An 18,024-nucleotide genomic window follows, 5' to 3' on the forward strand; every position below is an offset into this window, starting at 1 on the left:
ATGTGTATCATATTCCAGACTGCTCCTACATTTGTGTGATATGTCTATAAAGTATGCTGTATTTTACATTTATGTAAAATTAGCTAGTTATTGTGCAGCCTATTATGGAAAGATATTAGCATGGCAGTCATGCTATGTTACCTCAAAAGTAAACTGTTTTCTAAATGACCGTCCTTATAATATCCCACTTATTACTATTACAAGTACTTAGAAGGCACTCATTGCCATGGCATCTAGGTGACTGTATGAACTTTATAATCAAAGAAATGTATACGCTTTCTAGCAAGCTGAAAGGTTCCCTTCACTGGCCAGAACGTGAACAAGGCAGTTTATAATTAAACTGAAAGTAATCTGAGGAAAATCATCAGTTACAATGGCTTTCTCCCTTAAATTTGATCCTGCATCCATTGCTCATCCCCAGTTGTGGATAGGACTTCCCCTTTTCCTTTTCTTCAAGGAAAGCACCGATAGCCTCCAACAGTTCCACAAACCTATTTAGCACATTGCTGATTGATAACCACCTCACAGTACAGTAGAAAGACATGGTTAGGTTTGTCTTCAAGATCCAGCTCTTTGATGAAATGTTTTTCCCATTTGAGCAGATGAAATTGACAATTGTTAGGACCATTTTCATACTTGAAGTATCTGTCTGTGAGATATTTACACTGGATGATGCAATTAACAGGGATAAACTCCGGAAATTTGGGATCACTTTTCAAGAATCCGATATGGCCTACTTTCCCCCCCGCCATTGCAGGTGCTCCATCCATCGCAAAACGGACAAGTTTATCCTGTGGTACATCAACATTTGTCACTGCTTTGTCAAGTGCGTTCTTTATGTCAACAACATAAGCTGTTTCTTTTAGCGCCACTAAGTCCAACATTTTTCCTTTCACAATTACATCCGTGGAAACAGGGAACAAATATCGCTAGTTGCGGTTTATCTTGTATATCTGTGGATTGTTCGACAGGCTGAATGATAGAGAATTCTTTAGATTGTTTTGCATCTTGCTTGCAACATCAGCACCGATCTGGGAGATATGCCTCTTTACAGTGTGGCATGAAATTGGAATTTGCTTTATTAGTCATTGAAGTTTTGTGTTACTTGGATGTAAAATTGCAACCCCTTCTGCAATATTTTTCTTAACAAATTCTTCATCACAATATGGGCATTTTGCATGAGTGATATCCAACAACATAACAAAACTAGCTCAGGTTGTTGTGTCAGCTTCCTTACTGAATGCCAAAATAGTGTCTGTTGACTGTTTAGGTGTAATTTTTATGCAGCTAGCTTGTTTTTCCTTAATTCTGATTCGGGAGGGTATTTAGATAAAAAAAAATACTGTAATACATTTCATAGTAACATTTCAAATTGCTTGCTTTGTAGTGAGTGAATGATGCATTGCAGATAAGACAAGGGTTTGCCATCTTTAAGAGTGAATGCAAAAATCTTTCTCCCATTCTAGTTTAAAACTTCAGTTTTCTTCTTCATACTTGCACTTCTTACAATTTGCAGAGGTCATTGCCATCCATGAAATTAACGTAGAGTTAACACTTCAATCTAAAACTATTCAACTGTGACTTATGAACAGTAAATGCAGTCTGTATTCTGTGGAATTAAAGGAGATTGCAAGCACACGAGGACCACACAGCACAACATCTGAATACAGAACGATGCAGTTTCCTGATAGAAAGAAAAGCTTGCATGTGCACGTTATATCTCATTTTCACAGTATCGGGTTCACCAGGGCTTAACTTCTCTTGAAGTATTTCTTGGAGCCCCCCCACACCTACCCCATTCTCCGCCTACCTGATAGGCTGGTAGGGCTAGGGGCTTTAGGCTTCTGTCCTACAGGAGGGCGGGGAGGGTGGAGGGACGCGCAACAGGGCACGGGAGGTGCTAAAGCCCTGAGCCCCAGCACCCCCATCCCTGCGGGGCTAAAACCCTGAGCTCCCCCCCACCCCCAACAGTCTGGTAGGCAGAGAATAGGTGTGGGGAATGAGGGGCTCTGCGAGCTGCACTTTAACTGTAGAAGAGAAGCACGTAGTTCACAAGCTGCGGTTTTGCCACCATCTGGTCTAAAGCATTTAGTTTTGGGGGGAAAGGAGTAGATACCTACAACTAAAACCATTTTTACAATTTCTATTCTGTTATTGTATGAACGGTAATACTAAACTAAAATACCATCCCTTTCATAAGAGGATCTCCATGCAACATCTTTTTAATGCTTGCTAAAGCAAACATAGGAAACTTCTAGACCCTAAGTCAATGACAAAATAAACATTAAGAACTTATTACAAATACATTTATAACGATCACCTGAAGTGCTTTTTTCTTGAGAAGCAAGCCCAGGGTCTTGTGCATATTTCTCCCAAAACAAACAGCTGAGGTATTTTAGCAGCTGCATTCTTTATTCTGTTTTAGATGTTAGCTCTGGCATCAACCACGTCAATGGAAAGAAAATCCCAAGTATGGAATTCAGTCACAGAACAATTAAGTGACAGATGAGTCCATTTTTGAACTACAGTGTTAATATTTGTTAAGAATGTTTACATCTGCATTACAGATTAGCAATCTTTGAATATTTAATATTTTTTTATATTTACTTAAGTGTCAGTTCAACTTTAGAAGTCTAGCAACTGCAAATCAATCAGTGCTTTTGCTGACTTAAAATGAAATTTGACAAAAACAAATGCTGCAGGATACTGAACAACACTGCTAAATCCCTTCTAAAAAAACAAAAAGGTATAGAGGATTGCGAAGCTTTCAAAACACTTGCTGAAAGGATACATTTTGAAATACTACCAGACTATCCTTAAAACATGCTTTATTAGTAATGCCTCACAAGGTAGTGTATCCTCGTGAATAGAAAATACTAGCACAAATTACATTCATTAAAAAAAAAAAAGGATACCTTGAAGGACTAGAACAGTTATGTAAACATTTTACCTTTCCTCTAAGTGTATTTTATTGTTCTGTTGCGTGTGGAAGAGCATGCATTAATGGTGTCATACTAATAAGTACTACATCTACTTAACATGACTCTGGAATTTTAGTAGCATTCAGTACACAGAACACACATTTTTCCTCCAGTGTACTGCAGGGGAAAGGGAAAGGGCCTCCAAAACACTGTCTTTGATGAATAAAACTAAAATATACATTAATGTCTTCTGGCATTAAAACTGTTTAGGCAGTCAAGTAGGGAAATTGTCTTAGAATCAGTCACAAATTACACATGTTAAGAACTTTACCTATATAAAAAATTCAGTATCTGACATACTGTGACAAAAACCCAGATTTTAAGAAGAGCTTGGTGTAAGCTCATGTGTCTTCCACCAACAGAAGTTGGTCCAATAAAAGATTCTCTCTCTCTATATATAATATCCTGGGACCAACATGGCCACAACACTCCATACAGATTTTAAGTGTTAGCGTTAAATGTATCACCAATTTAGTAACCTCAAACCTTCCCACTGCTTCTTTGCAGCAATTATTTAAGAACAATCTCAGTAGTGCATAAGAACAAGTAAACATATGTCACATTAGCTTCTGCACAAATGGAAACAGACAATGGAAGAGGGGGGCTGAGGGAGAGAATAGGCAATTAAGTTTAGAATTTAAACACTAATAAGTCGTTAACTATATTGGCATGAAGTCCAAAAAAAAAAAAAAAAAAAAAAAAAACCACCTCTGAGCCTGTTGTAGAACTACAAATTTATGAAATGTTTTTCCATTGTGTGTCTGTTTTATAAACAGACAATCTATTTCCATAGGGCTGGTTACTGTCCACCTTAAGAAAATCATCTAAAATGCTTTCACTGCATGATAGTATTTCTGGAAATCATAACCTGTACTCAAGTTTGTCTCCTGCATTAAGTCTCACTCGGTTTCATTTAAATGGACCACTTCATAAGAGAAGGATCCTTTCATAGACCCCATTTCCACTCCCATCCTCAGCTCAACCATTCACCAGCTGGCTCCAAAAACATTTCATGTTACAGAGTTCCAAGAAGAGCTCAGATCACTGATAGCTCAGACACAATAATTTAAGAACTTGCCTGCCTACACTGTTCTCAAGCAGACTACATTTGTGATTTCTTCTGATTCTACTATTATTCTATTTAAACTGCTGATTTATAACACAAGTTAACTCCTCTCCTTCGTGTTTAGAGTTTAAGGGAAAACACATGCCAAATATCTAAATCTATTTAAAGGAAAAGGAGTTTACTGAGGAGGTAACTGAATCTTTTCTGAACTATTTGTGAGATATACATTAGTTGTTACTTATTGCATTAGTTGTTAATTATGAACACTTCTAGAAGAAAAAAGGCAGACGTGCAAGTAAGAACTAAGCTTTATTTACTGCATTATCTGCCAAGTTAAAATTAAAATAAAACAACAACTTACCCCTTGGAGTCCTTGAAATTGGATTGAGGGTCGAGAAGGAATACGATTCTATAAAAAAATTAAAAAAGAAGTGAAAAACTCATTAATCTTATAATAAACTTCATAATTCCAACCCAGAACAGGGTTTGCCATTACAAAATAATATAAACAGACATTTACAAAGCTGTATTCCTTTTAGTAAAAAGAGACAAAGATACACTAAAAGCTACATTTTTATAAATGTTTTATAATCGAAGAAATGTAAATACATTTGACCGTGAACTTCAATCCCTAAATGAAAATAGAAGTGTTATCAATAAAATGAAAACCTGAACCTTTAGGTAAAAGAAATACTTGTATATTGTACCAAGTTTGTTTAGCTCTCCAAACCTAGTGTATTCCTAAATTTATACAAGTTTGATGAAGATGTAAAACTGTTTCATAGATTCTAGGACTGGAAGGGACCCCGAGAGGTCATCGAGTCCAGTCCCCTGCCCGCATGGCAGGACCAAATACTGTCTAGACCATCCCTGATAGACATTTATCTAACCTACTCTTAAAAATCTCCAGAGATGGAGATTCCACTACCTCCCTAGGCAATTTATTCCAGTGTTTAACCACCCTGACAGTTAGGAACTTTTTCCTAATGTCCAACCTAGACCTCCCTTGCTGCAGATTAAGCCCATTGCTTCTTGTTCTATCTTTAGAGGCTAAGGTGAACAAGTTTTCTCCCTCCTCCTTATGACACCCTTTTAGATACCTGAAAACTGCTATCATGTCCCCTCTCAGTCTTCTCTTTTTCAAACTAAACAAACCCAATTCTTTCAGCCTTCCTTCATAGGTCATGTTCTCTAGACCTTTAATCATTCTTGTTGCTCTTCTCTGGACCCTCTCCACTTTCTCCACATCTTTCTTGAAATGCGGTGCCCAGAACTGGACATGAGGCCTAACCAGAGCAGAGCCATAATCTGTAAATAGCTATATATGTCATAATACCATTTAGAAACCAAAGGTTTAATATGCATTAAATAATTTTTCAAGATTTTCAGACTGGATCCAACTTGTTTCCCTTAAGAGCTATTTGCATTGTCAGATGTAACCTAACATTCTTCCATATGTTGAGTTGGTCACTGAACTGCACAGATACCAAAGGTTACATGGTTTAAAACCAAGTTATAGTTGCATTGAATTATCCTTCAAATTATATTAATTTTAGCCAGAGTACAACTGTAACTGAGGATCTCCTAAGATTACATATATTTAGGACCCTACCAAATTCATGGCCCATTTTGGTCAATTTCAGGGTCATAGGAATTTAAAAATAGTAAATTTCATGATTTCAGCTATTTAAATCTGAAATGTCACAGTGTTGTAATTGTAGGAGTCCAAAAAGGAGTGTGTGTGGGGGAGATCGCAAGGTTATTGTAGGAGGGGTTGTGGTACCGCTACCCTTACTTCTGTGCTGCTGCTGGCGACAGCACTGCCTTCAGAGCTGGGCAACTAGAGAGCAGCAGCAGCTGGCTGGGAGCCCAGCTCTGAAGGCAGAGCCGCCGCCAGCAGCAGCGCAGAAGTAAGGATGGCATGATATAGTATTGCCACCCTTACTTCTGTGCTGCTGCCTGTAGAGCTGGGCCTTCAGTAAGCAACTGCCACTCTCCGGCCGCCCAGCTCTGAAGGCAGCGCAGAAGTAAGGGTGGCAATACCACGACCCCGCCCTGTAACTCCCTTTTGGGGCAAGACCCCCAATTTGAGAAAAGCATATAGCTTTTACCCTATACTATATCTGCATAGTATAGGGTAAAAGCACACAAAAGACCAGATTTCACAGGGGGAGACCAGATTTTATGGTCCGTGATGCATTTTTCATGGCTGTGAATTTGGTAGGGCCCTACATATATTATTAAATGATCTAAAAGGGCTAACTGCAACTCAGCAACATAGCAACCTCACCCAGAATAAGAAAAATAAGGTTTTTTTTTAAAATGCCTGTCACTCCCTGCTAGATATTTAGCTAATATACAGTAAGAGGCTAACTGCAAATCATGCTCAACAATTGAGTACTGAGGGGACTAAACTGACTGGGACTATATGACTGTAGAAACATGCTGTTCTTGCATGTCAAAAACCAAAGAGAAGCAGGTTACCCAACATAAAAGGAAGGAGAGTCTTTCATCATTCTTTTAATTGACACTTACTGAAGTTTGCAACACTGTGTTAGGAATACATTACTTGAAACCATAAACGAATTCCAAAAAAAAGTACTGAACACAGAAAGTCTGTTTCAGGATTTGTTCTGAAAGAGTAGTTAGAGACAACTTAGATAGCATTTTGTGAGACCAGGAGTGGGGCAGTGAAGTGTTTGTTTAGTTTTACAAATTGAGTTCTTGTTTGAAGTTTCTCTCCATGACTTTTTAGTTCCAATAATTAAGTGAAAGTTAAAAGTACCAGCCAAAAATAACTCATTTTATAAACTGTGTTAAGGCCCATTCAAGTGTTCCATAAGTTTACATTTACATATTGCATCATAAAAAGTCTACAGTTTCTGGTTTCCTTAGATCAGAATATAACAAACTTAAAAAATTGAGAGGAGGTGCTTGAATATAGTTGGGCAGCAGCAAAATTTCACAGAAAAAATTATATTGCCTTAGTTGTCTGTCTTATAGCAGCTCTGGATGCCTGTTAAAGAATAAAGAGGCGTGTGTTATGGTAATACATGTAATCATTAACTCTGATTCAGAACGTTTTAAATATTTTTAAAAGATGCTCAATGACACCCTGTTTTAACTGCCTACATACCATGGTTCATTTTAATCAGAAAAAGCTATAATAGAGAACCTAAAAAACGTTAGGCATCCTAACACTACATGAATGGAAACTCTGGGATTGATTCAAATACAGTAAACTAGAGTAAATAAGCTCGTCACTGTAAAAGTACTACAAAGGTAGCCAGTCTTGCACACACTAAGTGGCAAAAAATATATTCAAATCTGTGTTGAGTAGTCCCATGTAATTTTTAAAGTTAGTGAAATTTAAGTTTTAATTTTAAATTAGACAACAATGTTAAAGTGTAGCTTTTCTGCTAAAAAAATGCAGTAAGGCATACCAACTAATGCTCAACATTCTACATAATAATGCCAACACCAAAAAAATCAAAAAGCTTGAATCAGATCCCTGCAAATCATGAGGTTTTTTTTAAATAAAAATCATATTTCCTGGTCTGATTCAACTCCCTTCCCCCTCCAAGGAGATATTATCAGATTGAAAATTGCATACATTTTCCATCTAAAGTTATCAGATTGTATGATAATTACATTTATTTCTTCCAAACAATACATAATATAATACAGTCAGTAAATATTTATAGGTAGAGCTGGTAGCATTGCCTGTAGTTATGGCTATTCAATACTTTCTATAAGGCCTTGTTTCAAGTTGCTTATAAATTTGCCGACTTTAGCCATTCGGCTGAAATATTCCATGCCAGGTATGTTTCAGACAGAATTTGGGAAATTTCAGGCAAAATATTTCAGATGTTTCCAAGTACAGGGTTAGGGTAACAAAAGATTCTTTACCCATGTTAAAAAAAACCCTTTTAACCATTTCACTGGAAACCTCTAGGGCCCCATGTCTTGTAGCAGGAATTTGAGATTTGGTAGGAGAGGTCACCTTGGTGTCAGGTACGCACCTTTTGCTATCACTGACAATCTGTCCAAATTTGGCCAAGTTACAAGTCTCTGAAAACTGCAGTTCACATATGCTCAGTAGGAGTTTGTTAGAGGCTGGTAACTAAATTTTTTAAAGATTTCATCCATAAGGATCATACCGCATCCCTACATAGCTCCAATATATTGGCAGACCACTCATATGTCATCACTACAAAACAACTGAGACGTGCCCCAACACAGACTGCAAGGGACTGAGCACAACTTCTCCTGAAATTGCTCTCTGTTGCCTCAGTGGCTGCTAGCCATAAGAACTTAGAGACAACTTTCCCCTTCATGCTTCCTGACTCAAGTGGGGGTGGGGGGGAAGGAGAGAGCAAAGAGGCTGAGAAGTGCAGAGAATGAGGGGTGACAGGAGTTGATGGGAGGGAAGGGCAGAATAGAAACAGAGGAATAGTGGCAGAGTGAGGTTTGGGGTGATAGGATAGGAGCAGAGGAAAAGACTGGATAGTAGTGGCAGCAGGGAGGGAAGATGAGAGCTTCCACAAGCACAGGGCTAAAGATTGTGGGAAAGCAGGAGCTCTTCATGTTATCGTGAGAGTTCCTGCAGCAGGACTAAATCATATCACTCTGATTTTGTGAATGCTAGCAACACTGCTACAGCCAAAGCATTGTCAAAAAAAAAACAAAAACAAAACAAAACCAAACAACAACAACAAAAAAAACCCTTCATGTTGATGGAACTTTTATGCTGCTCCTAATAGTACAGTGTGTTCCCTATTATCCAACAAAATGAAACAGCCCACCATTTGCAGTTTAAGCTAACTTCTCAGACACAGTATTTCTTTTTAAAGTAATCAAATTAAGGGTATGTCTTCACAACACTGTTAACCCTAGTGATTGGCACTGGTATCTGATCATCTAGGTTTGCTATGGGGTTGCTTTGGCGAGGCTAAGCCTTATACTATGGCCTTACTATTTCTGCACTCACCTGTGACTCTGGGGGCATATCTCATGGTTCTTTGTGATGACACTATAGGGCTCCTTCTCCAAGTTAATTGTGGGAAAACTTGTCTGTCTTTTGGGAAGAATTATGGGAAGGGCATTGGAGAAATATCAGCAGTGATATTGTCTGCATCCTCACTTCAAAGTCGGCAAATTCCAGTCTGAGTTAGACTGGCGCTCATGTTCTATTTACACCCCAGCCACATAAACTAGCCTGAGCTTAATGCACCTTAAACCTGTTAGAGGTTTCTGTGTGTGGATTGTATAGGGGACTGGGCTAAAACCCAGGTAAGAGTCTGGATTAACTGTGCAATGAAGACATAGGCCTGACGTTTCATTGTGGAAGCCAAGAAAGAGCTACCAAGGGTAAACAATTAAAATTTACCAGTTTCCTAATACAGAAGACAATTTAGTTGGTCCATCTAACTTCGTTTTGACCACTCTGAAACAAGCAACATGAAAAAAAAAAATTGAATGAAACCAAGAGAAAATTTGAATGATGCTAATAGAAATATTGCTTATACCATGTTCCAGTTTTGCTTAGCCGTATTTCCATCCTTGTAGCTAAACATATGCACCAAGCAATGTTTTGCTGACATAAAAGTTAATTTTAAGACTTCATTCAGGACTATGTGAAGCTTCCAAGGACAAGGATCTTGCCTCCACACCGAGTTAAATAGTATCAAAGGAACTTGCAAAGTTTGTTGTCAAGCGATATGGGGCTAGGTGTCTTGTGAACACTTGAGATACTCCAAGCCACCTTGTTTAAACAACCCTCAAAAACTATGACCAGAATGTAATTGATGCAAAGATGTCTGCGACTTTGTCTTTACTTTGAAGAGAGATATTCTTAATTCCAGTTAAAATCCTAGTGAAGATAAGGCAATTTGTAGTTTTCACCCAAGTTACAGGTCAAATTAAAGACTCTGGGGGAGCCTCGTCATTAACTCAACCTACTTGTGTGTGTTAAAATTAGACTGTTTTGTCTTTGGCCATAGCTTCACTGCAATAGAACAGGTCCTTTACAACAGGATAGCTAACTGAAATTAGCTATTTTGCTATAAAATCCTCAGAGATTAGACACAGGTAGTTTTTACATTCATGTAGCTAGTCAAGATCAAACTCAAATTAGTGGTATTCTGTTGAAATTTCCCATTCACAGAAGCCTGCAGAACTCAAAACATGGCTCATTTTAATGTGTTCTTCAGGTGCACTTTTGAATGAATATATCTAGTCAGCATATATTTATGGGTCCATACTAAGTATCCAACAATTCAAAAAATCCACTGTACTCTGAACAGTTTACATATAATTCGTCCTACGTAATAAAAGTTCCTAATGTTGGTCTGTAGTAATGTTCCCTGCAAACTGCATGGCCATGTGGCAATCTTTTCCAGTGCTGCTTATGCGTGGGTGGCCCTGGCAGGAATGTGGTGTGGCCCTTTAAGAACCTGCTTCTCCCCTTCCTCCACTCCACAGGGTGCATGAGGCCCTACCTCCTCGCTGCAGAGGAGAAGAGTAAAAGCACTTCAGGAGGACAGAGGTCTCACAGACATGCTTGCACAACTAGGATAAGGCAGCAGCTCTGGGATGCCCCATGCACAGGAGTTTAGGGGAGAGGGCTGCCTGGGCTCTCAACTGCCAATCCAGGTCAGTAGTGGCTCTGGTCTGAATGGGCCAAATCTTGTACCCCACCCCCTTGTCCAGCAGTTGATTTCCAGGGTTGTGGAAGTTGCTGCTACCACTGAGAGGCAGTGGAGAACCTGGCAGGAGGGTGTGTGTTTCTGACACCACCTCCAAAACTGACTCCTGGCCGAATTCCTAAGACTGCAAATGGGACAGAGACTAGTGTGATATACTGGAGAGGAGTCACCTTGGAGCAACCTCCCCACCCATATCTTTCCCCCTCTTCCACAGCATACCCCTCATCCTCATACAATCCCTCCCTCCACGCACACAACTTGTGTGTGAGAGGGGTGACAAATACAAGCTAACACTTGCCCAAGGACAAAAATGTAGTGCTCAGTGGAGTTAATAGCCTGCTCAGTACAAAGAAAATTTAGAGGAAACATTCCATAGTTTCATTTTCTGGAGTAAAATTTAGTTTAATATTCTAAGTAAAAAGTTATGTATCAAGGTTCCTCACAAAGCATTGAGCCAGATAGTAATGTAGTGACTGTGTAGGCTAACGCAATAGCCATATGCTCTTAGACGAGCTCACAGATTTTGAAATATAAGCCAGTTTTCAATTCAGCAAAGGTATGCTGGCTGAGACACTAGGTTATCTATTTCAACTGAGAAAATGCCACATAAGAACTTTAAGTTTCTAATCGCAGAGCAACCCAAAATAAGCAAATGAGACCATAACATGTTATCTAAATAAAAGGACATAACCATTCAGAATGCAAGTTTTCTTCCCTCAATCCCAACCTTCGAAAGAGTTCTGCACTGCAGTAATTTACCCAGTGTTAATCTCAAATTCTGATACGACACCAGGACTTTCTGATCATGAAGGACCCAAAGTTCAAATCTTAAATTAGCGGACTTGCAGCTGCTAAGTGGAAGCCTAAGTAGGGTTCAGGCTTTATTGCTTTGCAGCACCCTTGCCAAGTAAAATGATCCAGTAGTTTGTGTGGTCAAACAAAGAAGCAATACATTCTATGCACTAAACGTAAGTGACCAATAGCAACAAGACAGACAGAAAGATCACAAACAAAATACTGAGGTATTAAGTGCAGTCTGAGTATAACTCAGACCTGCTTGTGACCACAGGGAGAACCCCTCTGGCAGGACTGTTCATGCCCATACTTCTATGAGGGGCTTTATTCAGAGCATCACCACCTTAATGTAAAAGTTAAATCAAATAGCAATACAATGCAGCTTTTGTCTTTCAAACATTGCTGCAGTCACATTTTACCCCAGGGGGGAAAAAAAGTAGTTTCCAGCTAAACATATATTTGAGGTAAAGAATGAATACAAGCCAGTGTAGCAGAATGTCACAAAACAACTGCAGTGGAACTGCTCCACTCAATTAGCCAAGGTCTAGTTTTGGGAGAAAAACAAAACCACCAACAAACTTGTCCTCTTCTAGATTTACTGTTTAGTTTATCAAGAGATCCTTTAGGCAGAGATCTTGTCTGCTCATATGTCTCATGCGCAGGTATCTCCCACTCCCTGAATAAGGTTAATTATGTACCACCAGTTTTCTACCAAGTTGGCTCAACAGATAGAATAAAAGCACAGAGATTTTGATGCATAATGAAACCTTCTGTACTTTGACAGGTCTTTAAAAAGAAAACAGTCAAACTGGAGACTAAAGAGCAGAAAGCCAGATGAAGGTGGTTGAGGAAGCATGGACCACATCAATCAAACCAATCTATTAGGTATTTTGGTCCATGGTGGCAATTGTTACTAGTCTATTTTTGGAATCCATGTTCTCTACTCTCTCATTGGTCAAGACTAGTAGCAATTGCTATTGTCATTCGATAACTACATTTCAGATTTTGAAAACTGAAGGATTTTCCATTAAAAGGCACCCAGAATAATCCGCAGCATTCACTCTATTTTTGCATGGGAAAGCAAACTAGTATTCCATTCAGCTTTACCTTTGAATGGAATACTAGTGTGAACAGGGCTCAGCCATTTTCACTATCACGTTGCAGGATTACCTAACACAGCAATAAGAATGCCAGCAGTCACCTAAGCCTGCGTACACTAGTGCTCCCACCATTGCTACCAAACGTGGTAGTACAACAGTGCAAGATTTTATCCAGAAAGCGTGTATATACTTGGCCTTATAAAAATGCTAAAAAGGGCACTTCATATGCTCTAGGACAGGGTTTCCTAAACTTGGGACGCCGCTTGTTTAGGGAAAGCCCCTGGCAGGCCGGGCCAGTTTGTTTACCTGCCGCGTCCGCAGCCGATCGCGGCTCCCACTGGCCGCGGTTCGCTGCTCCAGGCCAATGGGAGCTGCTGGAAGCAGCGGCCAGTACATCCCTCGGCCCACGCCGAGTGGGAGCCACGATCGGCCAGACCTGCGGACGCGGCAGGTAAACAAACCGGCCCAGACCGCCAGGGGCTTTCCCTACAGAAGCTGTGTCCCAAGTTTGGGAAACACTGCTCTAGAACCTTTCCAGCATGATTACTGCTAGCCCCATCTCCTACATTTTCATGCCAAGTAAAGAATCAGGATTTCCTGCAACATGAACCATGCTGAAGAGATTCAGTTAACAGTTTTGTTGCAGATATGACCGTTTGTTTTTTTTAAAACCAAAACACAAAGAATCCTTGCATTAAGAATTCAGTTTATGTGCAAGGAGGCAAACTTTTAGTTTAATAGCTATGACAAGGTAGGGTGCTTTTCAGTCACTTTTTTATGTAAACTATTTGAGTATTAAACACAAGCGCAATATAGCTTTGCAGCATACTATCATGGTATCTAGACACTACAGTGACTGGTTCACTGGGACTTGACCCTGACCTCTCCTCATACTTCTGTAAGTTTGGCTACTGCCTCCTCTGAAATGTTGCTCGTGTATTACACAGAAACCCTTCAAAACAAGAATTGGTAATATTAGGGAGAGCAGAGAAATTACAGGTACAGGTGAATAGAATTTTACAGTATTCCTCAATTCTATGCAATACAAATTCTAAATTTTCAATAAAAAAGTTTCCTATTGCAAAAAATGCATTCCTAAACTAAGCTAGTGTTTTGGCTAACGGACAGGTATTACCAGCTTAAAAAAACAGCAGCTGCAGGAGTGAGAACTCTTCATTCTCCAGCCATCTCAATAACGTGTGAATTGCAAGACATAAGTGGGACCATTTAGATGTTGATTATGAAAAGTGGCTCCTTTTTTCTCCACCCAGAAAATGTAGTGATATAAAAAGATATTCTAATCAATTGCTAAAATACTGAAAGGCATGTCAAATATAATTCAATGATCAGGAAGCAGTCACTGACAGTCTGACGTAAAAGATTGCTTGGGTAGAAAAATGTCAGAGTTGTTATAAAATTATTTAAATTGATGTAATCATTTAAACTGGTCAGTTTTTTTAAACTTTAAACTACAAATTTCATTGACTAAACCAACTTGAAATTTGTTTATTCAAACAAAATTAGTATTATCTAACAGCTTTGTAGTTCTTTAACTTGCCATCTGTTCAAATGGTGACAGATCCCACCCTCATTTTCAATTCCTGCTGTATTAAACTGTGGCTAGAGAGTCAGTTTCCATAGCGAGAATCCCACTCACAGTTACAAAGATAATAAAAGAGCAACGTGTACTTATGAAGACATTTAATTTTTCTTCAGATTTTTCATTGTTTTGTTAATACTTCAATTTTCCTTTAAACTGCAGAATAATGAAGAATGATAAATATTTTTCTAGGTATATTTCTTGAGAGACCACAAGAACTGAGAAACTGATTATCACTTATAAAACAATTAAGGTAAATTATAACCTTATTTTTAAGTCCCAGACAATTAAACCTCATTCAAGAAGCATTTACTTGCAGTGAGGAAAGCAGTTTTACTGCCACCAGCAAAGTGTCCAAAATGTCATCTGTTCTAACATGCGAGTGTCAATTTCAAATTACAACATTATACAACATATTTAGTTTACACACATGAAAATTACCTTTTAGAATTAAATTTGAATATAAAATATTAACTTATTTAAAAGTTATAGAACTATCTTAAAAACCACATTTGAAATATTTTCCTTGTAGTCAAACTTGATCTGAGAAGTACACATTTCACCTGATATATTTCCTTTTTTCACTACCACAAGCAAGACACCTTGAATAATTACTTTAATTGTCTTTATGATTTTAACAACTTGGAATATGGTTGCAACTTCAAATATCAACAAAAACTTTAGTCATTTAAGTACACATGTGCATTGTGCAAGTTTGCTTTAAACCCTTTAATAACATTGCCAATAGATTTTACAGCCCTCCCACATACTTATTTAACTTACTGTGACTTTCCAAGCTCAGAAACAGTTTATGTAGGTAACAAACAATTTAGTCAGCAGTTATAAGGAAGAATGCTGTAACTTACTTAACCAAGTGGCACTAGATGGAGCACTATAAGTATTTCTAAAGTTCTTCATTTAACATCTGGAAGTGTCCTTAAGCCACTGGTTCGCAAGGATAGCCATCCCTTTAAAAGTTTACCGAGTATGAGTGACCATTTTAACCCTGCCCAGACAGAACTCATTCTGGGGCTGTGAATAATGCATAAAACCCAAGGAAGCAAGGTTTACACACAGAGCTGCAGGAATTAAGTCCCCCACCAGACGAAAAGAAACCCCAACTATTCATGCCATAGTAATAGCTGCAATTCCCCAATCATATATAGGACAAGTGGCAATTCAGAGTTTGATTCTTGCTCTGGATTTGGCAACAGTAAGCCAGTTTTACAGGCAAAAAAGACAAGCTGTGGTATAATTAGGTAGCACTGGAACCTAAACTGGCTAGACATTGCTAAATGGTAAGAGTGCAACATGAAAGCAAGCTGCCAAACATGTTAAAACAAACATAAGATGCCAGCACATCAGAGGAGACAGAGCACAGCACACTTGAACACCCTTTTAGAGTAAGCTGTTTATTATGGAGGAAGGAGAAGCAGCTATTAGTCATAGGGAAAGGCTCAATTTGGGGGTCAGTTCTGGGAAATCCAGGTCTGAGTCAGCCTTTACTGTGAAGGAGGCTGTAAAGGAAAAGAGTAGCCCAGGTTGGGAGAGCATCTGGTGTCAATCAAGAACCTGTTACTGACAGCCAAGTCATCACCCAACTTCATCTTTCCTTTTAGTGTTACCACTTAACTCTTTATATATATTTTTAAGAAGAGTTTCTAGAAGCTGATTCAATGAGTGAAAGAGGTCTTTTGGATGAAGGCCTGCTGGCACTTAAGAAAGCATATTCAGAAAAGAAAGGTTCAATCAGCACCTTCTCCTCCCGAAGTCCTGCATTACACACTACAAAATAAATTACACAGAAGCCCCACCAAGTCTCTTTTAAACATAACGAAGTGAAGGGATAGGGGAAAAGACAGATATTTAGCTTGAAATCCAATGAAAGGACAGTCTAATTAGAGCTTAATCCTCCTCCTCCTCCTCCCGGGGACATACTGTAGCACGTAGCCACTTTTAACTTCCATTAAATGCAACTTGAGGTCTCAAGTTTCAACTGGAAAACTACAGTCAGGAAAAAAGATTATGGGCACCATTGCCCTGCTGCACAAGTCTCTAAAGAAGGGGTTTTTTGTTTGTTTGTTTGTTTATTTTTGGGTGGGTTTTTTTTTAAAAAAAACCAGATGTAAAATGCTGTCTGAAACTTTACAAAACTTCCCATCCAGAATTTTTAATGTTTAACTATACCAAGACACACCTAAGATCAATTTCCCCCTCTAGAAAGAGATTTAAGGACAAAGAGACAAAAACGACAAGCCCCTCTCCCCCTCCCCAAAAGACAGGTCACCCCAACTAGCAGCAGATCTATTGCAACTTTAACTCTCTTGTGTTGAACAATAGCCCCTGGAGGCAGCAGCAGCCATTGCCACTGGAGACATGGGGCATATCAGTCTCTCAGGGCCGCCTGGCTGCAGGGAGGCCCAGGGAAGGAGGGTGGGTGAGAGCTGCCATAAAAGAAAGTTTTCTTAGCAGCATTATAAAGATGTGTAATAAAACTGTCATGGAGGGCATTGTCACTTCAGACCCACAGTCAGCCACCCCCCGCTTTCCCTAGGAGTCAGGTCTGAAGGGGGGAGGAGGAGACTGGCAGAGCCAAACACAGACATGACAGCTCAGCGAAATCTGCCCCATCTGGGAGCCGCTGGCTCCGGTCACCGCTGACTCCAGGGACACCAGCTGGCACCAAGAGGGGGGGAAAGGGCTGTGTTGTTCCCGTGCCACGGGCACTGGCTCAGCAGCAGGCGACGGGGGAAGAGGGGCCGGTCTCACCGGGGCAAGACCCCACCGGTGGGGGCTTCAGGGACCGGAACCCCCGGGGGGGGGGGAGGAAGGGGAGCCCAGCCGGACCCCTTCGCTGCCTAGCAGCCCCGCAGAGAGACGTTTACTCCTCACCAGGTGCCACCTCTCGCAGCGCCTCCCGGGGGAGCGGACAGGGCGAGCACCGGGCACGGAAGGGCAGGGCGAGCCCTCGCCGCCTCCCTCCCCCGGTTCATCCCCGCCAGGGATGGGAGCCAGCCCCAGGAGCGCCCCTCACCTTGTTGCCCTGGTAGCTCTCCAGAGCCCGGAAGGCGGTCTCGGTCAGCTTAACGTGCAGCACCGTGATGTTGTCCTGGGTGACCCTGCCGCAGGATACGCCGTACCTGCCCCCCTCCCGCAGAGCCGCCATCTTACACTGCCCCCCGCCCCGCTGCTGCCACCGCCGGGGCTGCGCTGCCTGCCACCGCCGCCGCAGCTACAGCCATCCTGCTGCTGACGTACCAGCCATCCCCGCCAGCGCGCAGCCGCCGCCACGCCCCGCCCACTCAGCACAATGCCCCGCCCTCTCCGGCGGGGACACGCCTAACGGCCCCGCCCACTCCGCCTATCGCGCCTCACGGAGCCGCAGCGGGACACGCCCACTGCACGAGCGGAGCCGCCCCGGCCGGCCAAGCCAGCGGTCTGGGGGGCCAGCACGAGCCAAGCTCCGCGCGGGGGGAGGTGCGAGGTGCTGACGTCAGCGGAGACTTATTTAGTCATGTTTGATGTCATTATTGACGTTCCCAGCCACTGGGATTGAGCCTCTCACGTGACCCGTTACTGTCCACCCCCCCAGCAGGCGCTCTGCACCCCTTCCCTGAGCCCCGGGGTGAGGCACGGACATGGGAGGACGGGGGACAGAGGAGCACCACTGGGCCTCCCCCGCTGTCCCCGGGGCTGTGTCCGTGCGGGGTGTTAGTCACAGACCCGGTCGCACGTTCCGCACGCACCCCACAGCAGCCCTTCCCCATCAGTGCGC

The 18,024-nt window shown here is 41.1% G+C and overlaps 1 protein-coding gene across 1 annotated transcript in view; it reads right to left on the reverse strand.

Annotated features, from left to right (window-relative positions):
* The window catches only part of ELL2 (elongation factor for RNA polymerase II 2), a 61,101-nt gene extending 43,643 nt beyond the window's left edge, over positions 1-17,458 (reverse strand). Inside the window, exons 1-2 of the mRNA XM_034773206.1 lie at positions 17,284-17,458; positions 4,409-4,456 (exon numbers count right to left, since the gene is read on the reverse strand). Of these exons, the coding sequence (XP_034629097.1) occupies positions 4,409-4,456; positions 17,284-17,415 (180 nt within the window). The 5' untranslated portion in view covers positions 17,416-17,458. The remainder of the gene's footprint in view (positions 1-4,408; positions 4,457-17,283) is intronic.
* Positions 17,459-18,024: the final 566 nt, after the last annotated feature.

This window comes from Trachemys scripta, chromosome 6, assembly GCF_013100865.1.
Source record: "Trachemys scripta elegans isolate TJP31775 chromosome 6, CAS_Tse_1.0, whole genome shotgun sequence".
NCBI classification, from domain to species: Eukaryota; Metazoa; Chordata; order Testudines; family Emydidae; genus Trachemys; species Trachemys scripta.